At 38.4% G+C, this 27,535-nt stretch overlaps 1 protein-coding gene across 3 annotated transcripts; it reads left to right on the plus strand.

Moving 5' to 3' along the window:
• The first annotated feature begins 4,990 nt into the window (after nt 1-4,990).
• On the plus strand, nt 4,991-26,676 carry LOC119782168 (beta-1,4 N-acetylgalactosaminyltransferase 1-like). 3 transcript variants are annotated; one of them, XM_038282991.1, is made up of 9 exons: nt 4,991-5,119; nt 22,940-23,084; nt 23,241-23,423; nt 25,031-25,137; nt 25,285-25,322; nt 25,392-25,572; nt 26,061-26,153; nt 26,240-26,427; nt 26,512-26,676. In XM_038282991.1, the coding sequence occupies exons 2-9, from the start codon at nt 22,969-22,971 to the stop codon at nt 26,659-26,661; spliced, it is 1,056 nt and encodes a 351-aa protein (XP_038138919.1). In that variant the 5' UTR covers nt 4,991-5,119; nt 22,940-22,968; the 3' UTR covers nt 26,662-26,676. The 3 variants fall into 3 exon arrangements, with proteins under 3 accessions (XP_038138919.1, XP_038138920.1, XP_038138918.1); XM_038282990.1 differs by having other exon boundaries at nt 4,992-5,119; nt 22,940-23,154; XM_038282992.1 differs by lacking the exon at nt 25,392-25,572 and having other exon boundaries at nt 22,940-23,154; nt 26,066-26,153.
• The last annotated feature ends 859 nt before the right edge of the window (nt 26,677-27,535 follow it).

Below are 27,535 nucleotides of genomic sequence, written 5' to 3' on the forward strand. Positions count from 1 at the left end.
CTAACTAAGAAGAACATAATATTTACATAACATGGTGTATGATATCTGTGTATTTATACTCTATCCATTACAGAGGTAATGCTTTTTTGGGAAAATAATATGATTTGTACAAACCACATAAAATAAAAAGTACCTTGCATGCCTTGAGTTTGACATCTGTGCTTAAAACAAACACATTACTGCATCCGCTTTAATTTTTGATTTAATTTGTTATTTTTTAACAAATTAGTCCATGGCATAAAAGAAAGCACAACCACCATAACAAGTCAGTGGATTTACCGCATGGCTTTAGGTGTAACTCATTTGAAGAACTAAAACAGATGGCTCACTTGAATAAGCCTAACATACCTTATTGTCTGAACAGTTGTGAAAATACTACATACACTTTTACATTGCTTTATAAAAATTATGTGTCATTTGGCTGCCATAGTTTCAGCACAGCAGCAGACATGCCTACACAGCAATGGATGAATCATCAAATAATGGCATTTTGGGAGAGGCAATGGCAGGAAGGCCTCATTGCATCATGAAGCTTCATCCGGTAATCACAATCAAAGCTGTCTTTCAGACATTAAGATGGTGAGAAAACATTGCCTATATATATATATATATATATATATATATATATATATATATATATATATATATATATATATATATATATATATATATATATATATATATTCTTTTTCTGTAAATTTATTATTTCAAAGTTATTGATTAGTTGTATGAATTGATCAAAAACATCCCTTACATTGCTGAGGCCTCTTCTGCTGTTTTGGTTTAGCCAAGCAGGTAGGAAAACACCCCCAAGATGGTGGACATAAAGGTCCTTCTCAAAATATTAGCATATTGTGATAAAGTTCATTATTTTCCATAATGTAATGATAAAACTTGAGCATTCATATATTTTGGATTCATTGCACACTGACTGAAATATTTCTGGTCTTTTATTGTCTTAATACGAATGACTGGCATACAGCTCATAAAAACCCAAAATTCCTATCTCAAGAATTTAGCATATCATGAAAAAGGTCTCTAAACGAGCTATGCACCTAATCATCTGAATCATCAAATTAACTCTAAACACCTGCAAAAGATTCCTGAGGCCTTTAAAACTCGCAGCCTGATTCATCACTCAAAATCATGGGTAAGACTGGCGACCTGACTGCTGTCCAGAAGGTCATCATTGACACCCTCAAGCAAGACGGTATGACACGGAAAGATATTTCTGAACGAATAGGCTGTTCCTAGAGTGCTGTATCAAGGCAACTCAAAGGGAAGTCTGTGGGAAGGAAAAAGTGTGGCAGAAAATGCTGAAAACGCAGAAAACATCCAGAACCACTGTGCAAAGGTGTATGCAGGAAATGGGCTACAGTTGCCGCAATGCCCAGGTCAGCCACTTTTGAACCAGAAACAGTGGCAGAGGCACCTGACCTGGGCTACAGAGAAGCAGCACTGGACTGTTGCTCAGTGGTCCAAAGTACTTTTTTTGGATGAAAGCAAATTTTGCATGTCATTTGGAAATCAAAGTGCCAGAGTCTGGAGGACGACTGAGGGGAAGGAAATGCCAGAATGCCAGAAGTCCAGAGTCAAGTACCCACAGTCAGTTATGGTCTGGGGTGCCATGTCAGCTGCTGGTGTTTGTCCACTGTGTTTTATCAAGGGTAGGGTCAATGCAGCTAGCTATCAGGAGATTTTGGAGCACTTCATGCTTCCATCTGCTGAAAAGCTTTATGGAGATGAAGATTTCATTTTTCAACACAACCTGGCACCTGCCAAAACCACTGGTAAATAGTTTAATGACCATGGTATGACTGTGCTCAATTGGCCCGCCAACTCTCCTGACCTGAAACCCATAGAGAATCTGTGCTATATTGTGAAGAGAAAGTTGAGAGACGCAATACCCAACACTGTGGATGAGCTAAAGGCCACTATCGAAGCATCCTGGGCCTCCATAACACCTCAGCAGTTTCAGCAGTTTTGCGGTGCAACATGGAGGCAATCAGCAGGCTGATTGCCTCCATGTTGCACCGCATTGAAGCAGTAATTTCTGCAAAAGGATTCCCAACAAGTATTGAGTGCATAAATGTACATAATTATTTGAAGGCTGACTTTTTTTGTATTAAGAACACTTTTCTTTTATTGGTCGGATGAAATATGCTAATTTTGTGAGATAGGAATTTTGGGTTTTCATGAGCCGTATGCCAAAATCATCTGTTTTAAGACAATAAAAGACCTGAAATATTTCAGTTAGTGTGCAATGAATCTAAAATATATGAATGTTCAAGATTTATCATAACATTATGGAAAATAACAAACTTTATCACAATATGGTAATGTTTTGAAAGGACCTGTATTTCATGCACTGCAGCAGCCAGCAGCAAATGGTAGGTCTTTTCTTGCTTTTCTTCTCTAACACACCTAAATCTACCATCATTTAGCAGAAAAAAATATGTACTGGCACAGAAACCGTAAATAATAGGCCACATGGTCTATTTATTTTACAGTTTTAACGATTGTGGAAAAATTAAGTTGTTGCACTTAAGTTAAGTCATTTAAAGATAGTATCACTTAGACAAATTTTATTGTCATTTTGTACAAAACGAAATTTCATTCAGTACAGCTCTCAAGGCATTTCCATTTCTTAAAGTGCAGCAGTGATAAAATGTAAACATGATGGTCAAATGTAAACATAGGATTGAGATAATCTTTACAGTTTTCCAACAATCAGCGACCCCCCCAATTTTATTCAACATTCAGCAGTCTGATGGCAGTGGGGAAGAAGCTGTGTAAGAATCTTCATGACTGTCATTGAATGCTGCGAAGTCTCTTCCCAGAGGGCAGCAGGGAGGGCAATCCATGTTAGGGGTGTGAGTGGGTCATTTATAATGTTATGGAATGAAATGTCTTTTATGGAGGGAAGATGAGCCCCGATGATCTTCTCTGCAGTTCTCACTACTCTCCACACCTTCTTCCAGTCTGCAGCTTTGCAGCCTCCATACCACACGGTGAGACAGCTGGTCTGAACGCTCTGGTGCTTCTGTAGAAGGTGGTGAGAATAGGTGGGGGCAGTTGGGCTCTCCTTATCCTCCACAGGAAAACCATGTGCGTTTGTGTCCTTTTGATCAGTGAGGATGTGTTTACAGTTCAGGGGAGGGTGTCTGTGATGCGCACCCCCAGGAATTTGGTGCTGCTGAACACTTCTACAGCCGAGCTGTTAATGAGCAGCGGAGCGTGGTTCTCCTTCGTTTTCTCCAAATTCAGGATCAGGCTGTTATCTTTGCACCAGTCCACCAGCTGCTCCACCTCCTCTCTGCAGTCTTGGTCGTTGTCATCTCTGGTGAGGCCCACCACCATGGTGTCATCTGCAAACTTCACGATGTGATTGGTGGTGAACCTGGGGATGCAGTCCTGTGTCATCAGGGTGAACATCAGGGTGAACAGCAGGGGGCTCTGGACGCAGCTCTGAGGGTAGCCTCTGCTTAGGGTGGAGACATCAGAGGTACTCTGCCCGATCCGGACTGACTGAGGTCTGTTCGTGAGGAAGTCTAGCAGCCAATTGCAGAGGGGTGTATTGAAGCCCAGTTGTTCCAGTTTTCTTATCAGATGCTGTGGGATGATGGTGTTAAGCTGAACTGAAGTCCATGTGGGTGTTCTTTTCCTCCAGGTGTGCCAGGCTCAGTGGAGCAGTTTCATTGGAAGGCAAACTGGAACAGGTCGAATGTTGGGGGGAGACTGGAGACGATGTGTTCTTTAACCAGCCTTTCGAAGCACTTCATCATAATGTGAGTCAGTGCGACAAGCCTGTAGTCATTGAGTGAGTTGACCTGAGGCTTCTTTGGGACCAGAATGATGGTGGCAGACTTAAAGCATGCTGGTACTATGGATTGGTTCAGCAAGGTGTTGAAAATTTATGTGAGGACACCAGCCAGCTGATCTGCAGACTCTTTGTACACCTGCCCAGGTATGTTATCAGGGCCTGGGGACCTTCTTGGGTTGACTCTCCTCAGGGTTTTCCTTACTTTTGCTATGTCAAGGTTGAGTGCCTCCTCCCCCTGGTGCGGAACAGCCTTCACTGCTGCTATCACAGTTTTTTTTTTTTTGTATCTATTATATCTTAGGTTTCTATGGCTGCAAATGGATTTTTGGTTCATTTAATATTACAACAATGAACAAATGCCTTTCCTTTAGTTTCATTCCTTAGTTTGGTTCCCCTATTAAACACCAAACACTTCCTCTACCCTGTTCCCCCTGAGAAATGTGATCTAGAAATGCCACTGCACCCAACACATGTACTCATGTAAACACCCTGTGCAATCACCCTGTATAATAATCCTATTATAAAAAATATAAAAAAGCTGTCATGTGTGGACACACTGTATATACTGTATAAATTCCATGCACCTTTTTCTTCCTTTGGCACATTCTTCTTCTACTTTGACTGATGTAACGAGTAAACTTCTCTACTGTGAGAACAGTAAAGTCAATTAATCAATCAACACAGAAGTAGGTCACCAGCTGCAGCCCCCATGACAGAGGACCAGGGCGACATAGATTAAGATTTAGGGATTGGACGTGGGATGGAGCTTAAAAGTGTGACCTAAGGAAATCATACCAGATCTTGGATATACAGACAAACAGATATATATATATATTTTTCTAATTTGCATCACAACAGAGTACAAATTAACATAACAACACGAGATATAAGATTTATGCTCAGATAAAATTAAGTTTCAAAATTAAATCTGAGTTTTAGATGTAATAGTTAAGTGTATGTAGAATGTAAAAATTGATTTAGTGTATAAATATAGATATACATGCATTTAATGTTACGTTTAACATTTGCAAATAAATATAAAAAATGTACTGAATGAAAAAAAAAACCTTTCCTCTTGTCCTACATAATATAAATTTGAAAAGTGATTTCTTTACCCTCATCGCCCACTAGCGTCGAGCAATATTTGCATAGATAATTCAGCTGTGAGGAGTGGCTCTGAGGAGAGGCGCTTTGGAAAGGGGCGCATCAGGACGCAGACCGTCACTGGTTTGTCAGATTTAACAAGCTGCCTATGAGGAAGTTTCAACGAACTTCAACTTGAAAAAAGCAGCTGCGGTAAGACAAAGCTTTTTTCCCTCTATGTGCCTTCACATTTAATTCGCTAATGAGAATTATGCAAGAATTACGCACATACATTTTTTTTTTCCGGGGATCCTTCATTCATTTGACAGACGGAAATTGTACCTACGACGAAGCTGCTCAAAGTATGACATTAACTTCCTCGTGGGAGGTTATTTTCTTCCAGAGGTTAAACATATACTAATTGTTTAAATATTGTAAAGGTATTTGCCCAATAAACAAAACCCTGAAGGAATTTACCATCTCTTCATAGGACAGGGCTGTTAAATGCTTTATCCTTCAAACTTTATCTGTATACCTATTTCAGCACACCTGCACCAAGTTGCCTAATCAGATGGTAAGGTGGATTCAGTAGAAATGAGCTGCATACTGTGAGGTAAACGAGCCATTTGATTCAGCTGTGCTGGAGCAAACAAAATTTAAAATGGGACAGGATAGGGCCAGCGTTTCTTTATGGTGGCACAGAACAAAGGGTAAAACAAACACAGTAAACAAACAGGGCAAGAGTCCTTCATTTAGTATAATAAGTGAGCCTGAAAGGTTGCAGACTACTAATCTAAAAAAAAAAAAAAAAAAAAAAAGTGTTCCTATGTTGATGAAATAAAAACTAACTGCTTTTTCGAAATAATTGTTAAAATAAATTGAAAAGACGAATCAGTTACAATTTTTTCTGTTAGAAAATATCATTATGCATCTGTTTAGTATTACAAAAGAAGTAAAAAAAAAATAATAAATAAGTTTGTTCTTAATTCGAGCTGGTATGATGATCTGTCTAAGGAATATATTTATCCACTTGAAATAAGTTAATGGGGTTTCCTTTTCATATTTTAAAATAAACAAAAATATTATTCCATTGATACATTTTCTAAATTACTTGCTCAAATCAAGGGAATATACTTTTAATTCAAGAAAAAATTATTACATTTACATTTTTGTAGTGTATTTTTCAGTCCGGGGGCCAAGATAAGTTATTCAGGGGGACTGGTGCCTGTGGAGCCTTGCGTAGAATATCCCATTCGCATCTCCCCATCAGATATGGCTTCCACTGCGTCTCCTTGCCGCTTGCGCAATAGAAAACGTGCGTGCTTGTCCAGTGCTCTATCTAGGGCACTGTGCATATGCTACAAGAGAACTACAGTGAAACTTCCAACAATTTGTGTATGCAAAGTTGAGCAACTTTCTTTTGCAACTAGACTCTCGTCCAAAACATATTTCTTTTTCTTCTTTTTCTTTTCTTCATCATCAGTGATACAATACATTGCTTCAAATACCAGAGACACAATACTCAGATTTATATTTTAACGCCCCCATCCCAAGAACATGTTGGACACCAATCCACTAAGAGTAAATAATTGAAGGTCAGGGCTCGATATTAACCATTTCCAGATCGTCCGGGGCAAGTAGTTTTTAATGTCGGGAAAATAAAAATTTCATTGCATTTGCCCGTCAGTCAAGTGCAATGATCGCAAAAAAAATTATTTATCACTCAAAATTTCTTTAAAATCATTGACATGCGCTGAAAACAACCCACAAGCGTTGCCGGCGCCATCTTTGTTGTTTTGTACACATTCTCGCGTGATTTAAAAAAGCTGCGTGATTTTCTGCTAGATGGCGTAATTCAGCTCTTGGGGAGAGAATTCTGCAGAGCAGCAGCTGGATGATGAATTTAATCTATACTATAATACACACTAGATTAAAAATGATCTGTCAGGGATTGCTGCTGAGCCATCCTTCACTACTCCTGTTTCAAACCTCAACCTACTCCTGCTGAGCCATCCTTCAAACCTCAACCTACTCCTGCTGTGCCATCCTTCAACCCTCAACCTACTGCTGCTGAGCCATCCTTCAACCCTCAACCTACTGCTGCTGAGCCATTTCATAAATCAATGTTTTTATAAATCAACATTCAAATCCAAGTGATATTCTACTACTTCAAGGAGATAGCACCATTCATATCTTCCTGTTTAACACAGAGGAAACAGTATCTGATGTTTATTTGGGAATAAGGATAAGTTCCCTTCTGTTTAACACTGGGTTAACCGTCTGTCTGTATAACCATATATCCTTATGTAAAAACATAAATATATCATGGATGGCAGTGCAGTTACAAAAGGAAGTTGCTCAACTTTGATTACACATGTTTGAGTTTTAAGTGTGACTGCAGTTCTCTTGCAATCAGAGATGGCAAAAGTACTCACTTTCCGTACTTAAGTAAAAGTACAGATACTTGTGTTAAAAAATACTTTGGTAAAAGTGGAAGTACTGATTAAACTTCTTTACTTAAGTAAAAGTAACAAAGTACAGGCTTGTAAATTTACTTAAAGTATAAAAGTAAAAGAAGAAACCACTTTTTTCATGCCGTTGCCTACATTTTAAATGGATGTCTGCCAATAGGACTAGATCTCCGTTGTGTTCATTTTCAATCATCTCGTCGTCCATACTGCTATGCTAACGCCACCGCCACCAAGCTGCAACGATTTGCCGCGAATGAATACCGCCGAATCTGTCGATTCATCTTGTAGTGGTGCGTCAAATGCAACGTAGATTCCCATCCAATTAGATTGAATTTGGTATTGATGACATGAAAAATAATAACGGTAACTCCATTGAAATGATTCAAAACTAAAGTAACGAGCCAATTTTTTTAAATGTAAGGAGTAGAAAGTACAGATATTTGTGTAAAAATGTAAGGAGTAGAAGTAAAAAGTCGCCATAAAAATAAGTAGTAAAGTAAAGTAAAAATATCAGAAAAATCTACTTGAGTACAGTAACGAAGTATTTGTACTTCATTACTTCCCATCTCTGCTTGCAATGCATGCATGGTGCATAGATCACTCGACAAGTAAACACATTTTCTGACTTGTACGCTACAAGGAGCAGCAAGGAGGGAAATGCCAAGTGGAGAAATGCCAATTTACGTAACATCGGTCTGGTGAGAAACTCTGGTCCCTTGTGAAGATCTCTCCCCCCTGTGTAAAAATAACTTGTAAATAAATAAAAGATCAAAGATACATAGGGTAGCCAAATATGTGCAATGTATTTTACTGGGTTAAAATATTTGGTTCCCCCCATTTAGCTTTGGAGAATAACAAATATCTTCAAAGTTAAAAGGATGTTAATGAATAGATGAAGGGTTAATAAATAAAGAGTTGGTTAATCCCTGCTCTATTGGGTGACAAAACGAGTTTGGAACCAAAATATGTCCTTTTTAAAGAGAGTAAATATGTTCTCTAATGTTACAGTATGTTTGTGGTAGGGCTGAAACAATTAATCGGATTAAACGATTTTTGTAATAATCGTCTACTAATTGAGTAATCAATTAATTGTTAACTAGAGTATAGAGACTGTAAAACATGACTATCTGATAGAGCAACCATTTAAGAGCAGTAATTATATCAAAATTGTAAAAAAAAAAAAAATATATATATATATATATATATATATATATATATACCAATTCCGAAGCGGAACAATCATCAGTCACCTCCTCTACATGGATGGATGACATCAAGCTGTATGCCAGGAGTGAGCGAGACATCGACTCACTGATCCACACTACCAGGATCTACTGCAACGACATTGGGATGTCATTCGGACTGGACAAGTGCGGTCGCATGGTCTCAAAGAGAGGGAAGATTATCAGAACCGAGGGGGTTGAACTACCAGAAGGCCAAATAACAGATGTTCAGGACAGCTACAAATACCTTGCGGTGCCACAGGCTAACGGAAACCACGAGGAGATGGCAAGAAAGACTGCCACAGCTAAATACCTACAAAGAGTAAGGCAGGTCCTGAAAAGTCAGCTGAATGGGAAAAACAAGATCCAAGCCATCAACACATATGCCCTACCAGTCATCAGATACCCTGCTGGTATAATAAACTGGCCAAAGGAGGAGATAGAGGCTACTGACATCAAGACGAGAAAGCTCCTCACAATGCATGGAGGGTTCCACCCCAAATCCAGCACTCTGAGACTGTATACCAAGCATAGCGAGGGAGGCCGAGGGCTAGTGAGTGTCAAGACCACTGTCCAGGATGAAACAACTAAGATCCAGGAGTACATCAGAAAGATGGCCCCCAAGACAAATGGCTTGGTGAGTACCTCAGGCAGGAGAAAACCGAAAGTGAGGACAAGAAAGAGGAAGGAGAACCATCATGGAGGGACAAGTCACTGCACGGCGTATACCACAGACAAATAGAAGAAGTGGCTGATATAAAAAAATCCTACCAGTGGCTGGAAAAGGCTGGACGAAGGACAGCACAGAGGCACTAATCATGGCAGCACAAGAACAGGCACTTAGTACAAGATCAATAGAGGCCAGGGTCTACCACACCAGGCATTACCCCCGATGCAGACTGTGCAAAGATGCCTCTGAAACAATACAGCACATAAAAGCAGGGTGTAAAATGCAGGCAGGAAGTGCATACATGGAACGCCACAACCAGGTAGCTGTCATAGTGTACAGGAACATCTGCCATGAGTATGGGCTGGAAGTCCCAAGGTCAAAATGGAAGACACCTCCTAAGGTAGTTGAGAATGACCGAGCTAAGATCCTATGGGACTTCAAGATCCAGACTGACAAACAGGTGATGGCTAACCAACCAGACATCGTGTTGATCGACAAACAGCAGAAGAAGGCAGTAGTGATAGATGTGGCAATCCCAAGCGACAGCAACATCAAGAAGAAAGAACACGAGAAGCTTGAGAAATACCAAGGGCTGAAGGAGGAGCTAGAAAAGATGTGGAAAGTAAGAGCAGCAGTGGTGCCAGTGGTAATTGGAGCACTGGGGGCTGTGACCCCCAAACTGGGAGAGTGGCTACAGCAGATTCCAGGTAAAACATCAGAGGTCTCTGTCCAGAAGAGCGCAGTCCTAGGAACAGCTAAGATACTGCGCAGAACCCTCAAACTCCCAGGCCTCTGGTAGAGGACCCGAGCTTGAGGATGACACATACCACCCCATGAGGGGTGAGAAAACAGTTTTTTTTTTATATATATATATATAAATTTTGCATTTAAGTCAAAAATGCGTTTGTCTGTCAATATGCTCTATCCAGAATTCCTCAAGTACAAAAGTTTTACTTTCACCTGGCTTAATTTTGTAAAAAAGCTTTCCTTTAGGAACCTTTGGCTATCTGATTATTAATCAGTTAATTGAAAAAATAATCAATGGATTAATCGATAAGCAAAATAATCCTTAGTTGCAGATCTATTTTGTAGGGAGAATACAGTACTTAAGTAATACCTCTGTTATTGTTGATTATTGTAGACAAAAAACAACATTAATTACCGGTACCTTATCTACTGGTAATACCATTCAATAATGCAGCAATGTGTCATGAGTTACATCATAACATGATCTGTCAGCATACCAGGTGAACAAGCCTAACTTTTCATGTCCAGCGATCCGTAGAGCTTTCATCCTTTAACTTAGACAGAAACACTGTGTTGGAAACCTGTTTGGTAGCTGACGGATATTTGTCAGGTCGTATTTTTTTTTTTTTAGTTATTGGAAAAGCAAGCTTTAAAGGTAAAGCCCTAGTCACACCTTATCAGTGCTCCCCTCAGGTGGCCTAGAATTGGCCTGCATCCCTTTTTTAAGTCTGCCATTGCAGCGACGGCACGCCTGTCAAAGAGACAGACCACTTAGGCCAGTTGCATGTGAGGAGGGAAAGACTGTTGGTTTATTTCAATAAACACCGCCCCAACAGTCCGTATCAACCACACAGACAGCAGCATGTGGAGGGAGGGGTGTGTGACCTATGTCTGGTGCCGGCTGTGATGTAAGTAGCTAGCGAGTGGTGCAACTGAGGATAAGAAGCAATGGACTAGGTCTACCAATGTTGTTTAAAGAAGAGGAATGGTGGCGTGGAGAGGGAGAGAAACAAAAAAAGAAAGGCGTTGGAATGCATGCAAGTAACAGATTTATTCAGGCCTCCCAACCCATTGTGCCATTAAAAAAAAAGATGCAAATTACAAAGAAAACACTTTGCATTTTGTGTTTGTGTATAAAGTTAAAACACAGTATGATGTCCAAAGACCCCAAAGGTCTCTCTCTGTTCAGTTAACGGAAGAGAGTGTTACCATATGTTTGCTATTCAAAGGTGGTGATGGCACCACTCCTGCTGGTGCTTCAGGAGAAGTTAAGCATTTGGGAAAAGGTACAGAAATATTTCTACAGTAGAGCAACAACATGCACTAAGTGACATGAACACCACCAAACTACCCTTAGACATAAATGTCCCTCAGCTGTGATGCTGGCTTTCTTGGCACTAGAGCATTATTCTATTGTGGGAGTTTATTGTACCCTAATTTCTATCAAAAGCTGTTGTCGTGAAGTGTTATTTAAAGAGTTTGTCCTGAGTGATCTCTTCTCATAAAAAAGAACCGGAGAGAGAAGACTTCAAGGTGTAAACACAGAGCTTTCCTTAACACTATTAAGTGATTGTTTTGTTGAATTTTTCTGTTTGTTGCTGACTTGCAGTTATGTATCCCAGCTCAAACATGAAAGTTTGTATATTCCAACCTTGAATTTAGTATAGGTTGGGGATCATTACTATTCCCCAGTGTGATGATTTGCCATTGAGGCATGATATGACATGATATCACTATGTATAGCTCTAACCTTGGCACTATTATGTAAATCTATGTAAAATCTTTATTGTCTTAGTACTATCGCAATTACAATGGTAAAGTGTCTATATGTATTTTTTGACTTGTGTACCCCTTTGGGCCTTTTTTTCTTACCGTGAGTACCCCTCATAGTCAAAAGTATTTATGATTGTCCAAAAGTGAAACGTACAATAACAGATTATAAAATAAAAACTTATTTTTGATTTAAGCATTTAAATCTTAGGCCTTTTATGCTCTCCATCTCAAATAAAAAGAAACAAATATTTTTGCCTTGAAGTCAGTAAGAAATCAAAATAAATACAAAATAAAATCAGACTATGAACCTGTATTTATAAAACTGGAGCTCCTCTGAGTATTTCCCTTATAATCACATTTAAACTTGATGAATTGGAAACAAATTCAGAGCAAAAATTATAGGCAGACTGACTTAATTAGTTTTAGTTTGTTTTCATCAAGACACCTGAGCTGCTTTGATGAGCTCCGTGTGGAAAAACAGCTACCAATAGATATCAGGCTGTTTACTTCCAGTCTGTTCCTCTGCTTGGTTTGGATGTGAGTCATAGCTGAAGGTGAACCCAAACATGAGAAAAACTGACTTTTTGGTTGATATAAGCTTGTTTAATTTTTCATTTGGGTCCTCAGAATGTAAAACATCCCAGCCCCCTTTTATTTTTTCTACCTAAGAAATCAGTCATGTCAGTCAGTCATGTAAGCAGGCCAGGATGGCCTGCTTACATGACTGACTGACTGACTGACTTCTGGCCTGAAAAAATCTCTCAGTCCAGCCCAGCTACAGGGAGTACCAATTTAACCTAATTTATCCATTTTGACCAGATCTTGAAAAATGATTCCTTTTGATCTTTAAAAGAGAATATTTTCTCCAGAATATAAATCTCCTGTACAATTTTGAGCTAATGGTCCACTTTAGGCAATTTTTTTAACCATTTCCTGGTGATTATTTTTTTGCTTGCTGCAAGAAGCCTTCACAATATTTATATATATTTTTTATACTTCAGAGTCGATATTTGTCAGGTTTTGAGTGAACAAGTGAAAAAGACACATTAAGCTGGAAAATATGATGTTTTTCCAAAAACAAAGAACAAAACATGAAACTATATACTTAAAAAAAAGTCTATGTTTTTTATTTATTTTTTAGGTTTCTTATTTATTAATTTTTTTTTAACCATGAGCTGTAAAGTACCGGTACAACTAAAGGGACAACCTTGACATGATGGTCTTTTATTGCTTAGCTGTCAAATTCACCAAAAGTAATGTATGATTCGGCTGCAGTGCACGCTCCCGACAGAGCTCCCAGGGGGAACAGAATTTCGTGCAAGACTGGAGTTGCCCATCCCTGTCGAAGGAGTAAGGCTCCACTGCTCAGTAAAGTTGTAAAATTAGGCTATTTCATTTCATCTCTTAATTTATTGCATTCACCTGAAAATGGTCTGTTTTTCTGAGTTAACAAGATAATGTAAAATAAGCAAAATATTCTGTTTTTATATGCAGTAAGGAAAATAAGTATTTGAACACCCTGCTATTTTGCAAGTTTTCCTACTTGGATATCATGGAGTGGTCTGAAATTATTAACATAGGTGCATGTTTATTGTGAGAAACTGCACTGTATTATGGAGAGGATGACTGTGGCCATGTATTGCGGGTTATTGTGGAACAACCTCCTTCCCTCAGTTAGAGCATTGAAGATGGGTCGAGACTAGGTTTCCCAATATGATAATGACCCGAAGCATGCAGCCAGTCGCCAGACCTAAACCCAATAGAGAATCTTTAGAGGGAGCTCAAACTCTGTGTTTCTCAGCAACAGCCCAGAAACCTGAGTGATCTAGAGAAGATCTGATCGGACTCTGTCCTCTGTGTTGAGGTCCACTAAAAGATTAGCTTTATGATCCTAAATTATATATCAAATCTGTTGTCTTTACTTTGACTTATCAACATTACGCTTTTTACTGTTGTGCAACAGATGCTTTTAAATATGACTTTTAAGTCCAGCTTTTAATTCTTTTTAACTCTTGTTTTTTTTTTTTATATAAGTCCACTTTTAAGAGTGATCTGAAGACTGACTCTAAAAAATTTCATGACCAAAAAGCTTGTAGTCAACCCACTTCCTTAGTTCACCTTACACATTAAGAATGAGACAACACTTTCTCATGCTTTAAATGTGAAACCATGATCATCTTTTTTCCTTACCTTACCTTGTCAAGTTGGATCAAGTTCCTTATTGCTTGCCACTAAATTGTTGCATAGTCCAACTCAATTTATTTATGTAATGGCAAAGTACTTTCTCTCAAAATGTTTTCTTCAGTCTCAAAATCAATTTTCCTATCAGTGTGAAAATCTGTTCTCTCCAATACATTTGTTTTACTTACAAAATGATCTAACCCCTTTTAGATCACTTTCTTAAATTGAAATTAAGAAAAACGCAAAAATAACACTATTGGCTTTTCTGAACTTTTCTTGTAAAGATGGTATACTTCAAGGTCCCTGCGATTTAGTCCACTGCAACTTAGGTATGTTTTAATAAATAGGCTGGATAATCTGTGGATAAACCATGTTCCTCTTCTGTACCTCAACAAAATCAGTTTAACACAATGTACTGGTAATTTTCACATTCAAATTGGAAACGTTTATCTTTACTATCAGGGACGTGCAGAGACCATTGGAGGGGCAGGTGCTCAAAGTTAAAAGGGGGCACATGGAGCACAGATTTAAAACACATACAGAAACATATACAGTACAACCTTGTACCAACCTAATCAAAGTACCATAACGCACATACTCAAATGTCTGTTAGTGGTTGGTACTAGGCGAACTTGGCGTGTGTTTTACCTCATGTGTAGATCGAAAAGCTTCTGTTGAGGGGGTTGGTGCTGCTGTGTGGCTGGAGGTGGACTGTATTGATCTGATAGTGTAGACAATAAAAAGAGCTCATGCAAAATGCAAGGATAACTAACAGCCACGCTGCTGATAGTTTGGAAGAGACTACTTGTTGAGATCTGTGGGTCTGTAATTCTGCCTGTGTCTGTTTCTCTCAGTGTCTGTCTGTACCTGAGTTGTTTGTACACATCACAGTGGCAGTTTCTTTTTTGCAGTTATAACAGCAACTTCCTGTTGCGGTGACTTGTGTCTTCCCTAGCTCTTTGTCATCCAGCTGGTGAGTGATCCACCACCTTCGCAGCCTCACACAGCTCCTTTTGTTTTGGTCTTAACCTCCTCTCCTTACGAGGCATCTCTGCAAAATGAAACATGATCCTTAAACTACAATTTGACGCACATAAAACACAAACACAAATTTACATTTAATAGCTTTTCAAAAAATGCACTGTATAGCCACAAATTTAATCCATTAATAATTAATAACTTTATTATTCCTTTATTCCTAGTGCTTTAAAGTAAAAATCTGTGAAATTATGTAGAGTAATATATCATTGAAAAAATATTCATTGAATAAACATTCGCTTATTCAAATATTTGTTTTGCTTTTATTTAGTTTAACTATTGACTTTGAGCATTACATCTGTTGTGTTCGGCTGAACGTATTTAGCCCACATGCAGACCACACACAACAGGGATCAGTTAACAGTTTATTGAGTTTGAGATAGGGACAGTAAATGGTAGCAACGGAGTCAACGGGAAAGCAACAGCACCGGGACCCGTTCGACTTTTGAAAGGAGGAGTGAGTGATTAGCCGGGAAGGGCGATCAGGCGAAAATAAATAGATGAACATGAGCTTACCACCGGACGCAGCAACCAATCTGGGGGAGGACGGAGCGGACTCAGGCTCTGGCCGAAGGAGCTGGTGGCGGGTGTCTCAGTGACAGGTGGGGCTCGGGCTTGAGGGTGACAGAGCTGCGCTTACTTTACAATGATCTGGGGCAGCAGGAGAAACCAGAGTGGCTCGAAGCACCTTGCTTGGAACCGGGAGAAAGGGAGGACCCTGTGGGAACCTGGAGTCAGCACGATTGGGACCGTCTGGGAAGGCGATCTTGAGGAAACCTAAGGAACACAGAGGTTGGGATTAACGAGGGAAGTCGGTACTCAGTTAAGAGACTGTGGCCTTAGGCGTACCACTACGGTTAACACTCAGGCGTCGTCCTGCTGTCTGGATGCTGCTCTTATACTGCGATCAGACGCAGCTCAACCAGCCGCAGGTGCGTGCGCCCTGCCCACCTGTCAACAGCAGACACCTGCGGCTGAGTCTTGACAACATCAAGGGTCTGAAGTTAAAGGATTTGTGTGCATATTAGCCTCTATGGGTATATTTATTTGTTTGTGTAAATAAATGAGAGGTTTCAGAAAACTCAGATTCTACCATTATTGTTGTTTATTCTGCAACGATCAGAAATTATGTGAATGATGGAAGGAGAAACAGACAGTGCAGTGTGGTTGTGTGGTCAACCAGCTAATGGCAGGGATGCGACAACTGTAATATAGATTATTTTACCGCGATTGCATCTGCCCCCCCCTCCAGTTCGGTCGGGCTGGTGTACTAATGTTCATACCCACTTTTGTAAGTGATAGCGCTTTGACAAGTGGCTATAACTTCAGAGAGGTCGTTGTGTGACAATTTGGACAGCACAGTTGATGCTCATTGCTCACTTTACTTGGTCAGTCTACTCATCTTGCAACAATACACCATGCACAAAATTATTATTATTTTGAGCATGCACACACACACAAACATACCCATGCACATAGATACAAGCACACAATTTAAAAGAAAAAATAATGGCAAAAGGGCACTTTGGGCATCAAGGGGCAAAGGGGCAGGTGCATAAGCACCCTCAGCCCCCCCTGCACGTCCCAGTTTACTATGCCACATGAAGGCAGCCTTGTAGTCTGGAAAATACAGTACCAGCCTACAAATTACATTCTTATATTTAGTATAGAACTGTTACAAGGTCCCTTTTAGTCCAGCCATGTTATTGGTATATCATGACTGATAAGATGTTTAGCAGAACAAAACTATCTTTTTAAACTGCTTTGAGGAATTTTAGACCAGATACCCTTCCTAATGCGACAATGATTTGAACTCTGGTCCTCCATTTAAAGTCAGACTTGCAGTATAAAAAAAAATTTGAAAGTATTTAGCTGTTAGAATCACATGTTACAATATTGACTTCCACTATCAGTTTTTAAATTTAAGGCTGCACTTTTTAAAAGATGAAATTGTCCAGAGAGCTGTTCCAAACGGATGTACTTTCGACTTTCAGTAGCACTCTGCATGTTTTAAATTACAAAGGTCTGCACAGAACCGAATAGACATTACAACTGAGATGTTTTAATTAGACAAAACCAAGAACTTTAGATTTTTCAACGATTTCATAAACATCCGCTTCATATTAGGGGGAGTAAGAAAAAATAAAAAATGAAGTGCACTGTGGTCAGGTGGGCTGCCAGGAATTTGGGGCCTAATGAAAAACATTAGTATTGCAGTTCATATAAATGGTCAATATTTATAGATGTCTTTTAATGGTTGAAATTTCATCTAAATAAAAAAAATCTATCTTAACTGTTTTAATATTGATACAGATTTTAATACAGGCTACTGGAGGATACCCAATGCACTGCAGCTGTGCAGGATAGAGTATAAACAACTATATTTATTATTTAGAAAAATAATGTTTTTCAATTTGTATATATATACACATTTATATAAAATGGTAAAAAAAAGAGGGATATTTAAACAGACTGTAATGATGCAAACTGGCCTGTCTCTGAACACAATGATGCTCATCTGTTACTGGGGGAGGGAGGGGGTGGCGGGATTGAAGAAGGGGATGCTGGTGATCTTATGTTTACATGATGGAGGGACAGAGAAAATTATTTAATGTTAATATCCTGTTTAACATCTCCTAGCGTTTAGCTGATGTTAACCTTCTGATAACAAGTCCTTTTCCTGCTGCCTGATCTGGTTGATAAAGGTAAATTCTCAACCCTGTTTGGCCTCTGTGTTATCTACAGACACACAATAGGCTCAATAAATGCTGGATTAATCCTGGTTTAACCCTCATACATTGAGGAAGAATAATTAAGTAGTTGTATCCTGCAGATCTTATTTTTCTCAACAGGTTAGTAATCTATCGTTCATTTGAACTATTCAGTTAAGAAACCTTTCTGAAAAAAACAAGGGGGGAAAAAACTAGGCCACAGTATTAAAACAAAGTTTCTCCCTATCTGCCTGTTTCTCATTCCTTTCTCTTCCTTTTTCAAACCCAGACTTTGAGGTGCTGTATTTTTCAGTTGCTGACGTTTTTACCCGACTGCTGCTTATTTACACATTTTCTTGTTAATTTGTTTTTTTCGTTATCACTACGTCAAATGACGTGCGCATGGCATTTAAGCCCCGGAGCAAGCGAGCTGGCTGTGACAGACGAGGAGACCTGATGCGATGCAGGAGCTGCGCATCAAAGAATCGATTAGAATCGTTCTAACTTTCCCCCCATACGGCGCCCCTGACTGTGGTTGGAAGTGTCTGCAGGAAGGTTTACTGAAAAACAAATGTCCTTTGTATTGTGGTGCTTTCCAGTAGCAGAGCACACAAAGGTTTGCATATTTGTGACCTCTGTTGCTACTGCTGCTGATGTGAGAGGCCAGTATAATTTGGTTATTTATACAAATTTGTCATTTCAGTGCTGCTTCCTAATCCCTGCAATGCAGCCTTTCAGATGTCTCTTGTGATAAGAAATACATTTTTGATAGGAATATTAAAAGTAGACCGTGCACCATTGCAGCCATGCAAAATTCTGCAGGCAACTGTTCAGCTTAGTGACAGCACTATGGGGATATTTCATAATTGGGATATTAAAACAACATAGTTTTGACTATTTCAAAGTAACTGAAAAATCTTGATTATAATTCCGGATGTGTGACACTTAAAAAGACAAATCAGATGATGTCATTTGAGACATCTAGAAATGCATTGTGATTAAAGATATCTTGAAATGTTTTTTTCCCTAGACATAATATTCAAATTATAAAACATCATTAAGGGCAGTCAAAATTTATTAAATAATGTTTTGTCTATTCTATAAAAATGTATGTTTATCTGTAATGGGTCTGTATTGTTGTCTTTTCAATTCAGAGGGCCCCATGTCTGTCTTTGCCTAGGGCCCCAAATTTCCTAAATTGCCCCCTGCTTCCACTGTCTCCTCCAGGTTGTCCTCTGTTTTGCTGAGAATTACCTCCCTTATCGTGGGAGCGAGCATCGCCCTAAACTCACACCCATTGCTGAGAAAACGGATTGAAATATAAATGAAAAAGGGACATTTTAAACATATTCTTAATGTTTTCATATTTGTTATACATGGATGCCTTAAAATTGATAGATTTGATGGACAGATACTTTCGAATTAATAGGATTTTACTTGTATGTAGACACGTTTCAGTCGATGTGCTACAATCAGTGTACGATGAATAAATTCTCTGCTCAGTGGATGCCTATTCTCGATTTTGATATCAACATCATTCTACAGTAGATCAGGGGTCTTCAAAGGACCCACAAACTGATGGGTGTATATCAAACTGGTCTTATAGTCACTCTATTACATATGGAGTCATGTAACGAAAGAAATTTCTCCCCTGGATTATTAAGTATTTTTGATTCCTGGTTGCTGGGACAGGTGTTGAGAATGAAACGGTGTCCAGCTTGAAACAGCTTCTGTGTGTCGCTGAATGTGTGCATTGATGACTGAAAGACATCTTGTGCCTCCATTTATCTGTTTACTACAGTGTGTTGAATTTATGTAAATGTGTATTTAAAGTAGGGATGCACGATATAATCGGCCCCCTATCAGTATCGGCCTTAAAACTGAATATCGGACATCGGCCACCCCACCGATATTTAACCCGATATTTGATCAGCTTCTGAGTTTCTAAAGTCTAAAAAAAAAAAATAATAATACTACTTCTTCTTCCTCTAAAACTTCTTTTTACAGACTTAAAAACTTCTAAAGACGAGGGAAAAAATATTGATACATTAAAATATCACAATATCTTCATATGCTGATATATTGCCATTTAAAAACACCATATCAATCTCTTTTACTAATGAAATATTGCTATATGTCATCGTTATGCTACGAAATCCCCCGAAAATTCACGAAATTTTGCCATATTTTTTATATGTTGATATATTGACGCGGTATGCATCTATTTCACTAACAAAATCTCACAAGAATTTGCAAAATATCACGAGACTTTGTTACAGAATGATGAGATTTTGAAAGTAAAATAGATCGATACCGCGTTTTTAAAAATCAATTTGATATCAGCATATGAAAATATATTTGAGTATCTTATTTTTCAAAGTGTCAGAAATGGGTAACAAAACTGCTATTTTCAATGACTACTTATTTTTGTCCAGCTTTAACATCGGTATCTATCGGTTATCGGCTACATGAGTTTTAAAATATCGGCATATCGAATATCGGCCAAAATCCCAATATCGTGCATCCCTAATTTAAAGACATTTCAATTGGTGGAAAAAATTTCAGGGCGGGATATAAAAAAAGTCTAATCCTCCAAAACTTTCGCAAACCCCCATGCAGTACCTTTGTGGACCCCCTATTGAAGACCTATGTTCTAGATCATTTCTGACACTTTATTTGTTAAACTTTGAATCTGGAACCTGCTGAAGATTCCCTCCCGTCCTTATTTTCACATTTATCATCCCAGACTTATGAAATTCATACCACAATCACAGAGAACAGGTATGATTATGTGGAGAATATTGCATAATTTTAAACATATTGTTTCTCAAACTAAGCAGGGGAGGGAGATTTCAGCAACTTAGAACCTGGAACCTGCGAAAGATTACATCCCCTCCTTATTTTCACATTCCCCTTAAATCGTGTAGTCTTTGCCGCTTCGCCATGATGCTGTTCAGGACATCGCAGGATGTCCTGAACAGCATCCAATTCAGAAGATTGAGAAGATTTTTAAATGACAACAGACTGTCTTCAATCTCGTTTTTTGAAAAGGTTTTTTGAAGTGTGACATAAGTTAAAGTTGTTGTTCCAGGCAGCATGATAAAGACGTTCTGAAGAGGCTTGCCTATCTTGCAGATATGTTCTCTGCTCTGAATAAAATTAATCCAAGTCTGTAGGGAGTCAGTATTATTGTTTTCAATAGAAGACAGAAGCCATGATGAAGCAATGATTCTGGACAAGTTGTGTGAGAGAGAACATACCCCTGTGTTTCCCTACATTTCACAAGTTCTTGAGGGGAAAATGACATGCACCTCGATGAGCATGTGAAACATTTCATAACTGAACACCTGAATCAACTTCCCAAGCAGCTACGAAGATAATTACCTTATACTACCAATAGACTCAGCTCAAGCATATATTATCAACCCATTTTAATTTTCCATTCACAGTCCCACACCTGTCATTTCAAGAGCAGGAACAGCTAACAGAGCTGTCATCTCATGGGGCACTGCAGTTACACTTCAATTGAAAGACACATTTCGATTTTTGGTCTGAGTCAATGCCATCATGCACAACCCTGCCAAAACAGGAAGTGAGAGTTTTAATGACGTTCCCTAAAATGTATCTATGCAAGAATGTTTCTCTGCTCTGGCAGCAGATAAGACTGACCATGAGCAAAGACTGAATGCTGTTGGAAAAAGACAGCAGGGCTACTCATTGCATTAATATTGGCAAGTATTTGGCCAAGTTGTATTGCTATTGTTCTTACATTAACATTTTTGCTACAAACATAGCTCAAGGACAACTCTCTCTTATCACCAGACACAAATCAAATTAAGCTTCTTGTTTCTATTTAGCAGTGTGCATTGTAAGTCAGATTTAGAGAATGGTACATGCAAAAAACCATACACAGGTAGATTATCAGAGTTCAGTCATGAATACAACTTCAGAGACATTACAAATTATCTGTGGAGGTTTGACCAATCCGAGCATCTCTTTCTTTCTCTCATTGCATCTGAAAGCCCTCGGTATCCTGTTGTGGATTCTATGTGTAACTTTATTTTAATGTAATTAGAAATCAGTTCTAATTTCATTATTACAATCTGTTATGATGACGGAACTGTGTTATTGTAGCTTTATTTTTTATTATTTAGTTATTATCAATGATCTGGTTATTCGAACCGATTAAACATGCGGCCTTTAATACGACTATAACAAAGCTTGTGGTATTTTGTTGTTCTTTGGGTGGATTGGAGCAGCCAATGTCAAAAGTACACACATTTGTTACTTATGTAGAAGTATAGATACTGCAGTTTAAAAAACAATCTGGTATAAGTTGAAGTATCAACATGACCTCTTTACTCAAGTAAAAGTGAAAAAGTATGTGCTCCAAAAACTATTTAAAGTATAAAAGTATAAAGTAACCTTTCAAAAAAACAGCCAGATGCCACTATATGAATTGAAAGCAAAATTTTTCAACTATTTCTAAAAATTCTTTGAGATAGGGCCAAGGATGAGGAGGTCTTGTAGGTCTCCATCTCCTGATACGCTCTTGCCTGTGTCCAACCTTTCAGACATTTCTTTTTCTGAATCCGACATTGTAGCACGGCATAAACAATTCAAGTCTGCAGTTTGAAGAACACCTGCTTGCTTCTGATGATTTCCTTTAGCTAACCAATGAGGGTGTGCATTATGACTCATCCAATTATAATAGTTTTCACTAGATGTGGATGGTGCCAATGATCTGCATTGGATGATGCACATGACATGAAATAAATATTTATAAATATTTAACCGAAGCCAAGAGTAACAAGTAACATTTGTTTTAAAAATGTAAGGAATAGAAAGTACAGATACTTGTGTAAAAATGTAATGAGTAGAAGTCAGAAGTAGGAGGAAAATAAGTAATGGAGTAAAGTATAGATACCTAAAAAGTGTACTTAAGTACAGTAACAAAGTGTAGGTACTTCGTGACTTAACACCACTCGGGGCACCTTATGTGGTCCATTTATTAATCAGAAAAAAGATTAGATTTTCTTCAGCAGATCATCAACAGATGGTGAAATCATCCTATTCTGGTCACTAGATGATTGAACTAAGCCAGAACCCATGTCACTAAAACTTGCAACTTCAAAGATCGTTAAAGGGAGGTTTAAAATTTGTGTATTCTACCTCACACATGTATCTTTATTTAATTTTTTTTAACTTTTTTTTTCTAGATGCATGTTAGCTACAAACGGTGCTGCAAATGGGTTTTGGTCCTTGGTCTGCTGCTGGGTACCCTGTTTCATTTTTGGGGCCCTTCAAGCGACTTAGAAGAGGACCTCCGACCGAGACGAGGCAGTGCAATCCAAGCACTTCTCAGTGGGAAAATTTACCATATTATGAGTGATTATTCTGAAATCCCTTATAAGGTCAAAGAGAATGTGGCACGGTGTGTTGTGTGTCAGTGTTTTCATTTTGTTCTATATTTATAACTTACTCTACTCACCAACTCAATCTGTTGACTTTTTCCAACAGTGAGTTGGCTCAGAATACATGCATATGCCTGGCTGGAGAGGAAACCTTTCACCTACCATTCTCTGATCTGCTCTTTCATCGTGTTTGGGCTCACAACCTCCAGCATGCATTCTTAGAAACACGACCTGATCCTGACAACGTAAAGAATCACAGAGCAGAGGAGTACCACCACTTTCAGAAAAGGTGAAAATCAGTAAAAGTTTATTTACAAACCAGACCAAGTTTGTTGCAAGACAGCCTCTTCTAACACAGTTTGTTATAATCTGGCTGTTTCATTACCATTGTATTCAAAACATTTGAATTAGTGTAGAGTTTTATAATTTATACAAATGGCTGTTATTTTTATTTATATGACAAGTCATCTTAAAATCTTAACATCCTGTTAAGAAATCTGTGCACCCTAACATTAAAATAACTTTTTTCCTTCACCTGACTGAAAAAGCATATTGTATTTAATGTCAAAATTTTAAATAAAAGGAAAGGTGATTATTAATGAACAGATAAACAGCATTAGTTTAGCTGTATAATGTACTTATTTAATTATATTTTGCGCTTAATTATGAAAGTATGCATACTGCAGTCAGTGTGATTAAATGCCTGCACTGGTGAAGTGCAATTGTATATGTGGACCTAATGAAATAATGAAAAGAGGACCATAATTCAGCTTAAATTCTAAATTATGATGTATGCAATATTTACACGTGTCCTTACCTCCATATTCCTATTCCCCAAGGTCAACAAGGTAAGTCCCACCACAAATAAACACCTAAATATGACAAGGTGTGAGGGATTCACAATGATTGCTGTAATAATTTAAACTGCATTTAAATAATGTTGTGATACCTGTACATAATGGTGATGGATGAATGCACAGGACAATGTTAAAAATTAAACAATTAAGTTTTCAGGGATCACCAAGGTTTCCTGACCCATGGTACTGGCTTATGAGTGGATTGGACTCTTTGGAGCAGAGTTCTTAAATTTTGGCCCCTGAGGTCCGGTGTTTCGCAATCCTTAAATGTGTCTCAAATGTCAACATATGTGGCCTTCTTTTTGCCTCTTGTGGAGGACACTGTCCGATGTATCTTCCTTAACCTTGGGTATCACATGATTCATTGTGAGTCTATGCAAGCTGGCTGCTCCCTGCTAGAATAATTTTGTCTTAAATTAATAAAAATATCTTATCTTAATTGTTATTGAGTCAGCTATGTTGCGGGCAATGGTAATTGATAGCTTTTATCTTCCCCTGTGCAAATGGGTTTGCCTGACAGTCAAGCACAGATACCAATATCTCTGACTTGTGGGGACTATAAATCAAACACCTACAGTGACGGTACTGCTGCTAAAGCTCCTCAAAGACGTAATTAGCACACAGAACAGTATTGAGAAGTGCTTTGTAAGTCAACTGTTACGGTTGCTAGGTGACAGAGCATGTGCTGAATGAGGGACAGTGTCAGCCGGATAAGCCTTGACTTGTTTGAATTTACAGCCCAACTTTTCTGGCCTCTTTATTGTTATAGGAACCTTGCCTTAGAGCATGTTGTGTGCTGAACAGGATCGTGTGTGTGTGTGCGTGCGTGCGTGCGTGCGTGTGTGTGTGTGTGTGTGTGTGTGTGTGGGGGTGCGTGTGTGGGTGTGTGTGTGTGTGTGTGTGTGTGTGCGTGCGTGCGTGCATGCGTGCTCAGTCATTGCAGAAGCATCAGGTGGCTTACTAGTTCTCGGAAATAGAAGTCAAGTTGGTTAACTCTATAGCTTTAGTCAAAGAGACCTGATTGTGTCCTCCTGTGCAGGTCCTACTCTCCAGTGGATATGCTCATCATCGCTGAGGCGAACAATCCTCTTCAGTATCCCACCCAAGGTTTGGAGGTGCAACCCCTCAAAACAGTTATCATCCCAGGTAATATACATGATAGCCTGTTTAAAAAGGTGTTTGCCTTAGTTTTCAATCTTTAATTTACAGGTTTATAAACATTTATAGTCAGTCTTTCTTCTTCTTACATTCGGGTCATCTACATGTTCCATTAATAATTCACTCTCTCCACAGGTCTTGGTCTTAGACAAGAAGACAGAGGCAACTATATGGTAACTTTTGTAATGTTGTCTTATTGATTGGCCTGTACTTGCTATTCATATTGTTCTATCTGAAAACAGGTAAATTTGACAGCAACACTTGGGGTGTTTGACATTGCTGCCACAGTGGATGGGGTTTCTGTGAAAGGAGTGGGTGAAAAGCACATCTCACTGTCAAGCCTGGTTCAGGCTGCCCTGAATAGGCAACTCCAGTTTGTCACATACACCAACACAGTGTTTCATCCAAAGACAGCAGACTCAAGTAAAGCTCCCATTCTGACTTCATTATATCAGGGTGTTATGTGTGACTTTTCACACAAATGCATACATGGATAAGAAGTAGTATATAAATGTCCTCCTTATATTGGTTAAGTAAGGGCAGTGATTTCACAAGGTCAAAAAAAGGTTTTCATCCACTTGGATGTTTTAATGTTTGTTGTTTTATAAGATAAATAAATTATTAATATAATTGGATTTTGTGTTTCAAAGTAAAAATAGATATTGCATTATGATAATACATAGTATAAAATAATTGATTGCATATTCTTAAAATTAATAAAATCAACATAATCAGATTCTATTTTGTCAGCAGGGATTTCCATTGACCTTTAACTTTTGACCATCAGGATGACTAGGCAAAAAATAAGAGTTAAACAGTTGTTCTTATTTCTCATAGATTTTTTTTGTCAAATCAAAAAGGTATTTATTCCCTCTCATGTATTTTAAATCAGTTTCTGCTTCATTCGGCAGTTCAGTTTGAAACTGAAGGGCACCAGTCATTTTTCACCATCAAAGTTGGACATAGAGTTGTTCCAAAACTTTACAATTCTGGACAAAGTGAAGGTTTGTAAGCACATACTTCATCTTATTAACAGTTTGAAAAAAATTTCTTGTTTGGTTTTACCTTTTTTTTCTGTATTCTCTCTAAGGATACAACATCACCTCTCTGGTTACCATTGCTACCAAGACCTTTTTGCGCTATGACAAACTCAAAGATCTCATTGACAGCATAAGGCAGTTTTACCCCACCGTCACCATAGTTATTGCAGATGATAATGAACATCCCCAGCCAGTAACCGGTCCTCATATTGAGCAATACATCATGCCATTTGGAAAGGTGAAGAGGCTCGCAGATCCTATGTGATTCCTGCATGACGAAATTATAGTCATTAAGTCATAGTTTTTTCTTTTCTCTGGAAAGGGCTGGTTTGCAGGAAGAAACCTAGCAGTCTCTCAAGTTTCCACAAAGTATGTGCTTTGGGTGGATGATGATTTCATCTTTACTGCAAATACCCAGTTGGAAAAAATGGTCGACATCTTGGAGAAAACTACTCTTGATCTGGTAAGCTAAATATATTTAATGGTGGGGGGGGGGCTAACTGTAGTTCTGATTAGAAGCACTGGCTGTTATAATTTCTTGCTCCTTCAACAAACGAGTCAAAACCAACATACACAACAACATAAATGATTAATGGTGAGAGAACCACAACTGAATGCATCCACCTCAGTGAAACCCGCTACATTTAGAATGCAACCTGTTTCCTTCTTCCCTCTACAAGTGGACAAGCTTGTACTTGCAGCCGTTCAGGTACCGGTATTTGCCCTCAAGAAAGCAAAACTGTTGAAAAATGTGTATTAAACAACAGCAGTTTGCTTGTCTCCTGTAAACAATGAGCTTTAGGCATTCCTGTCTATTTGAAAAACAGAACTTAGATCTCTCAGGGAAGTTCTGCAGTACTTGAATACTCATAGTCCATTAGTGACACTAACAAAGACAAAACAGACTGCTTATGGTTTAAGCAAAACCCACAGAACCTGAAAAAGGATTAGATGCTTAGTTGTACGCAACACCTACAGATTTCTTTGCAGAATGTATGCTGCTACCCAGGCTAAAAAAACTCTTTGCTATTCACAACACTTCACTCCCTATGTGCTCAAGTGCCCTCTGGAGATCTTTTAGTATTGGTAGCCAGGTATTCAGGCAGGAGAAAAAGGCTTGGCAATATAAATATTGACACTTCTCTTGAACACAAACAAAAAGCTAAAACCAGTATACTGTAAGCAAAAGTTATCTTAGTTTAATACACACACACATATATATATATATATATATATATATATATATATATATATATATATATATATATATATATATATATATATATATATATATATATATGCATGCATGCATCCTGCCTTGTATCAACAGTTCAGGCTGGTGGTGG

Source organism: Cyprinodon tularosa, unplaced genomic scaffold (assembly GCF_016077235.1).
Source record: "Cyprinodon tularosa strain WSP-4 unplaced genomic scaffold, ASM1607723v1 ctg19, whole genome shotgun sequence".
Lineage (NCBI taxonomy): Eukaryota > Metazoa > Chordata > Actinopteri > Cyprinodontiformes > Cyprinodontidae > Cyprinodon > Cyprinodon tularosa.

Excerpts from the sequence above, each read along its gene's own strand:
- LOC119782168 (XM_038282990.1), top strand. The coding sequence starts at position 22,940 with ATGCATGTTAGCTACAAACGGTGCTGCAAATGGGTTTTGGTCCTTGGT. Across the intron at positions 25,138-25,284 it reads CAAAACAGTTATCATCCCAG|GTCTTGGTCTTAGACAAGAA; the intron begins GTAATATACATG and ends CTCTCTCCACAG. Across the intron at positions 26,154-26,239 it reads CAATTCTGGACAAAGTGAAG|GATACAACATCACCTCTCTG; the intron begins GTTTGTAAGCAC and ends ATTCTCTCTAAG.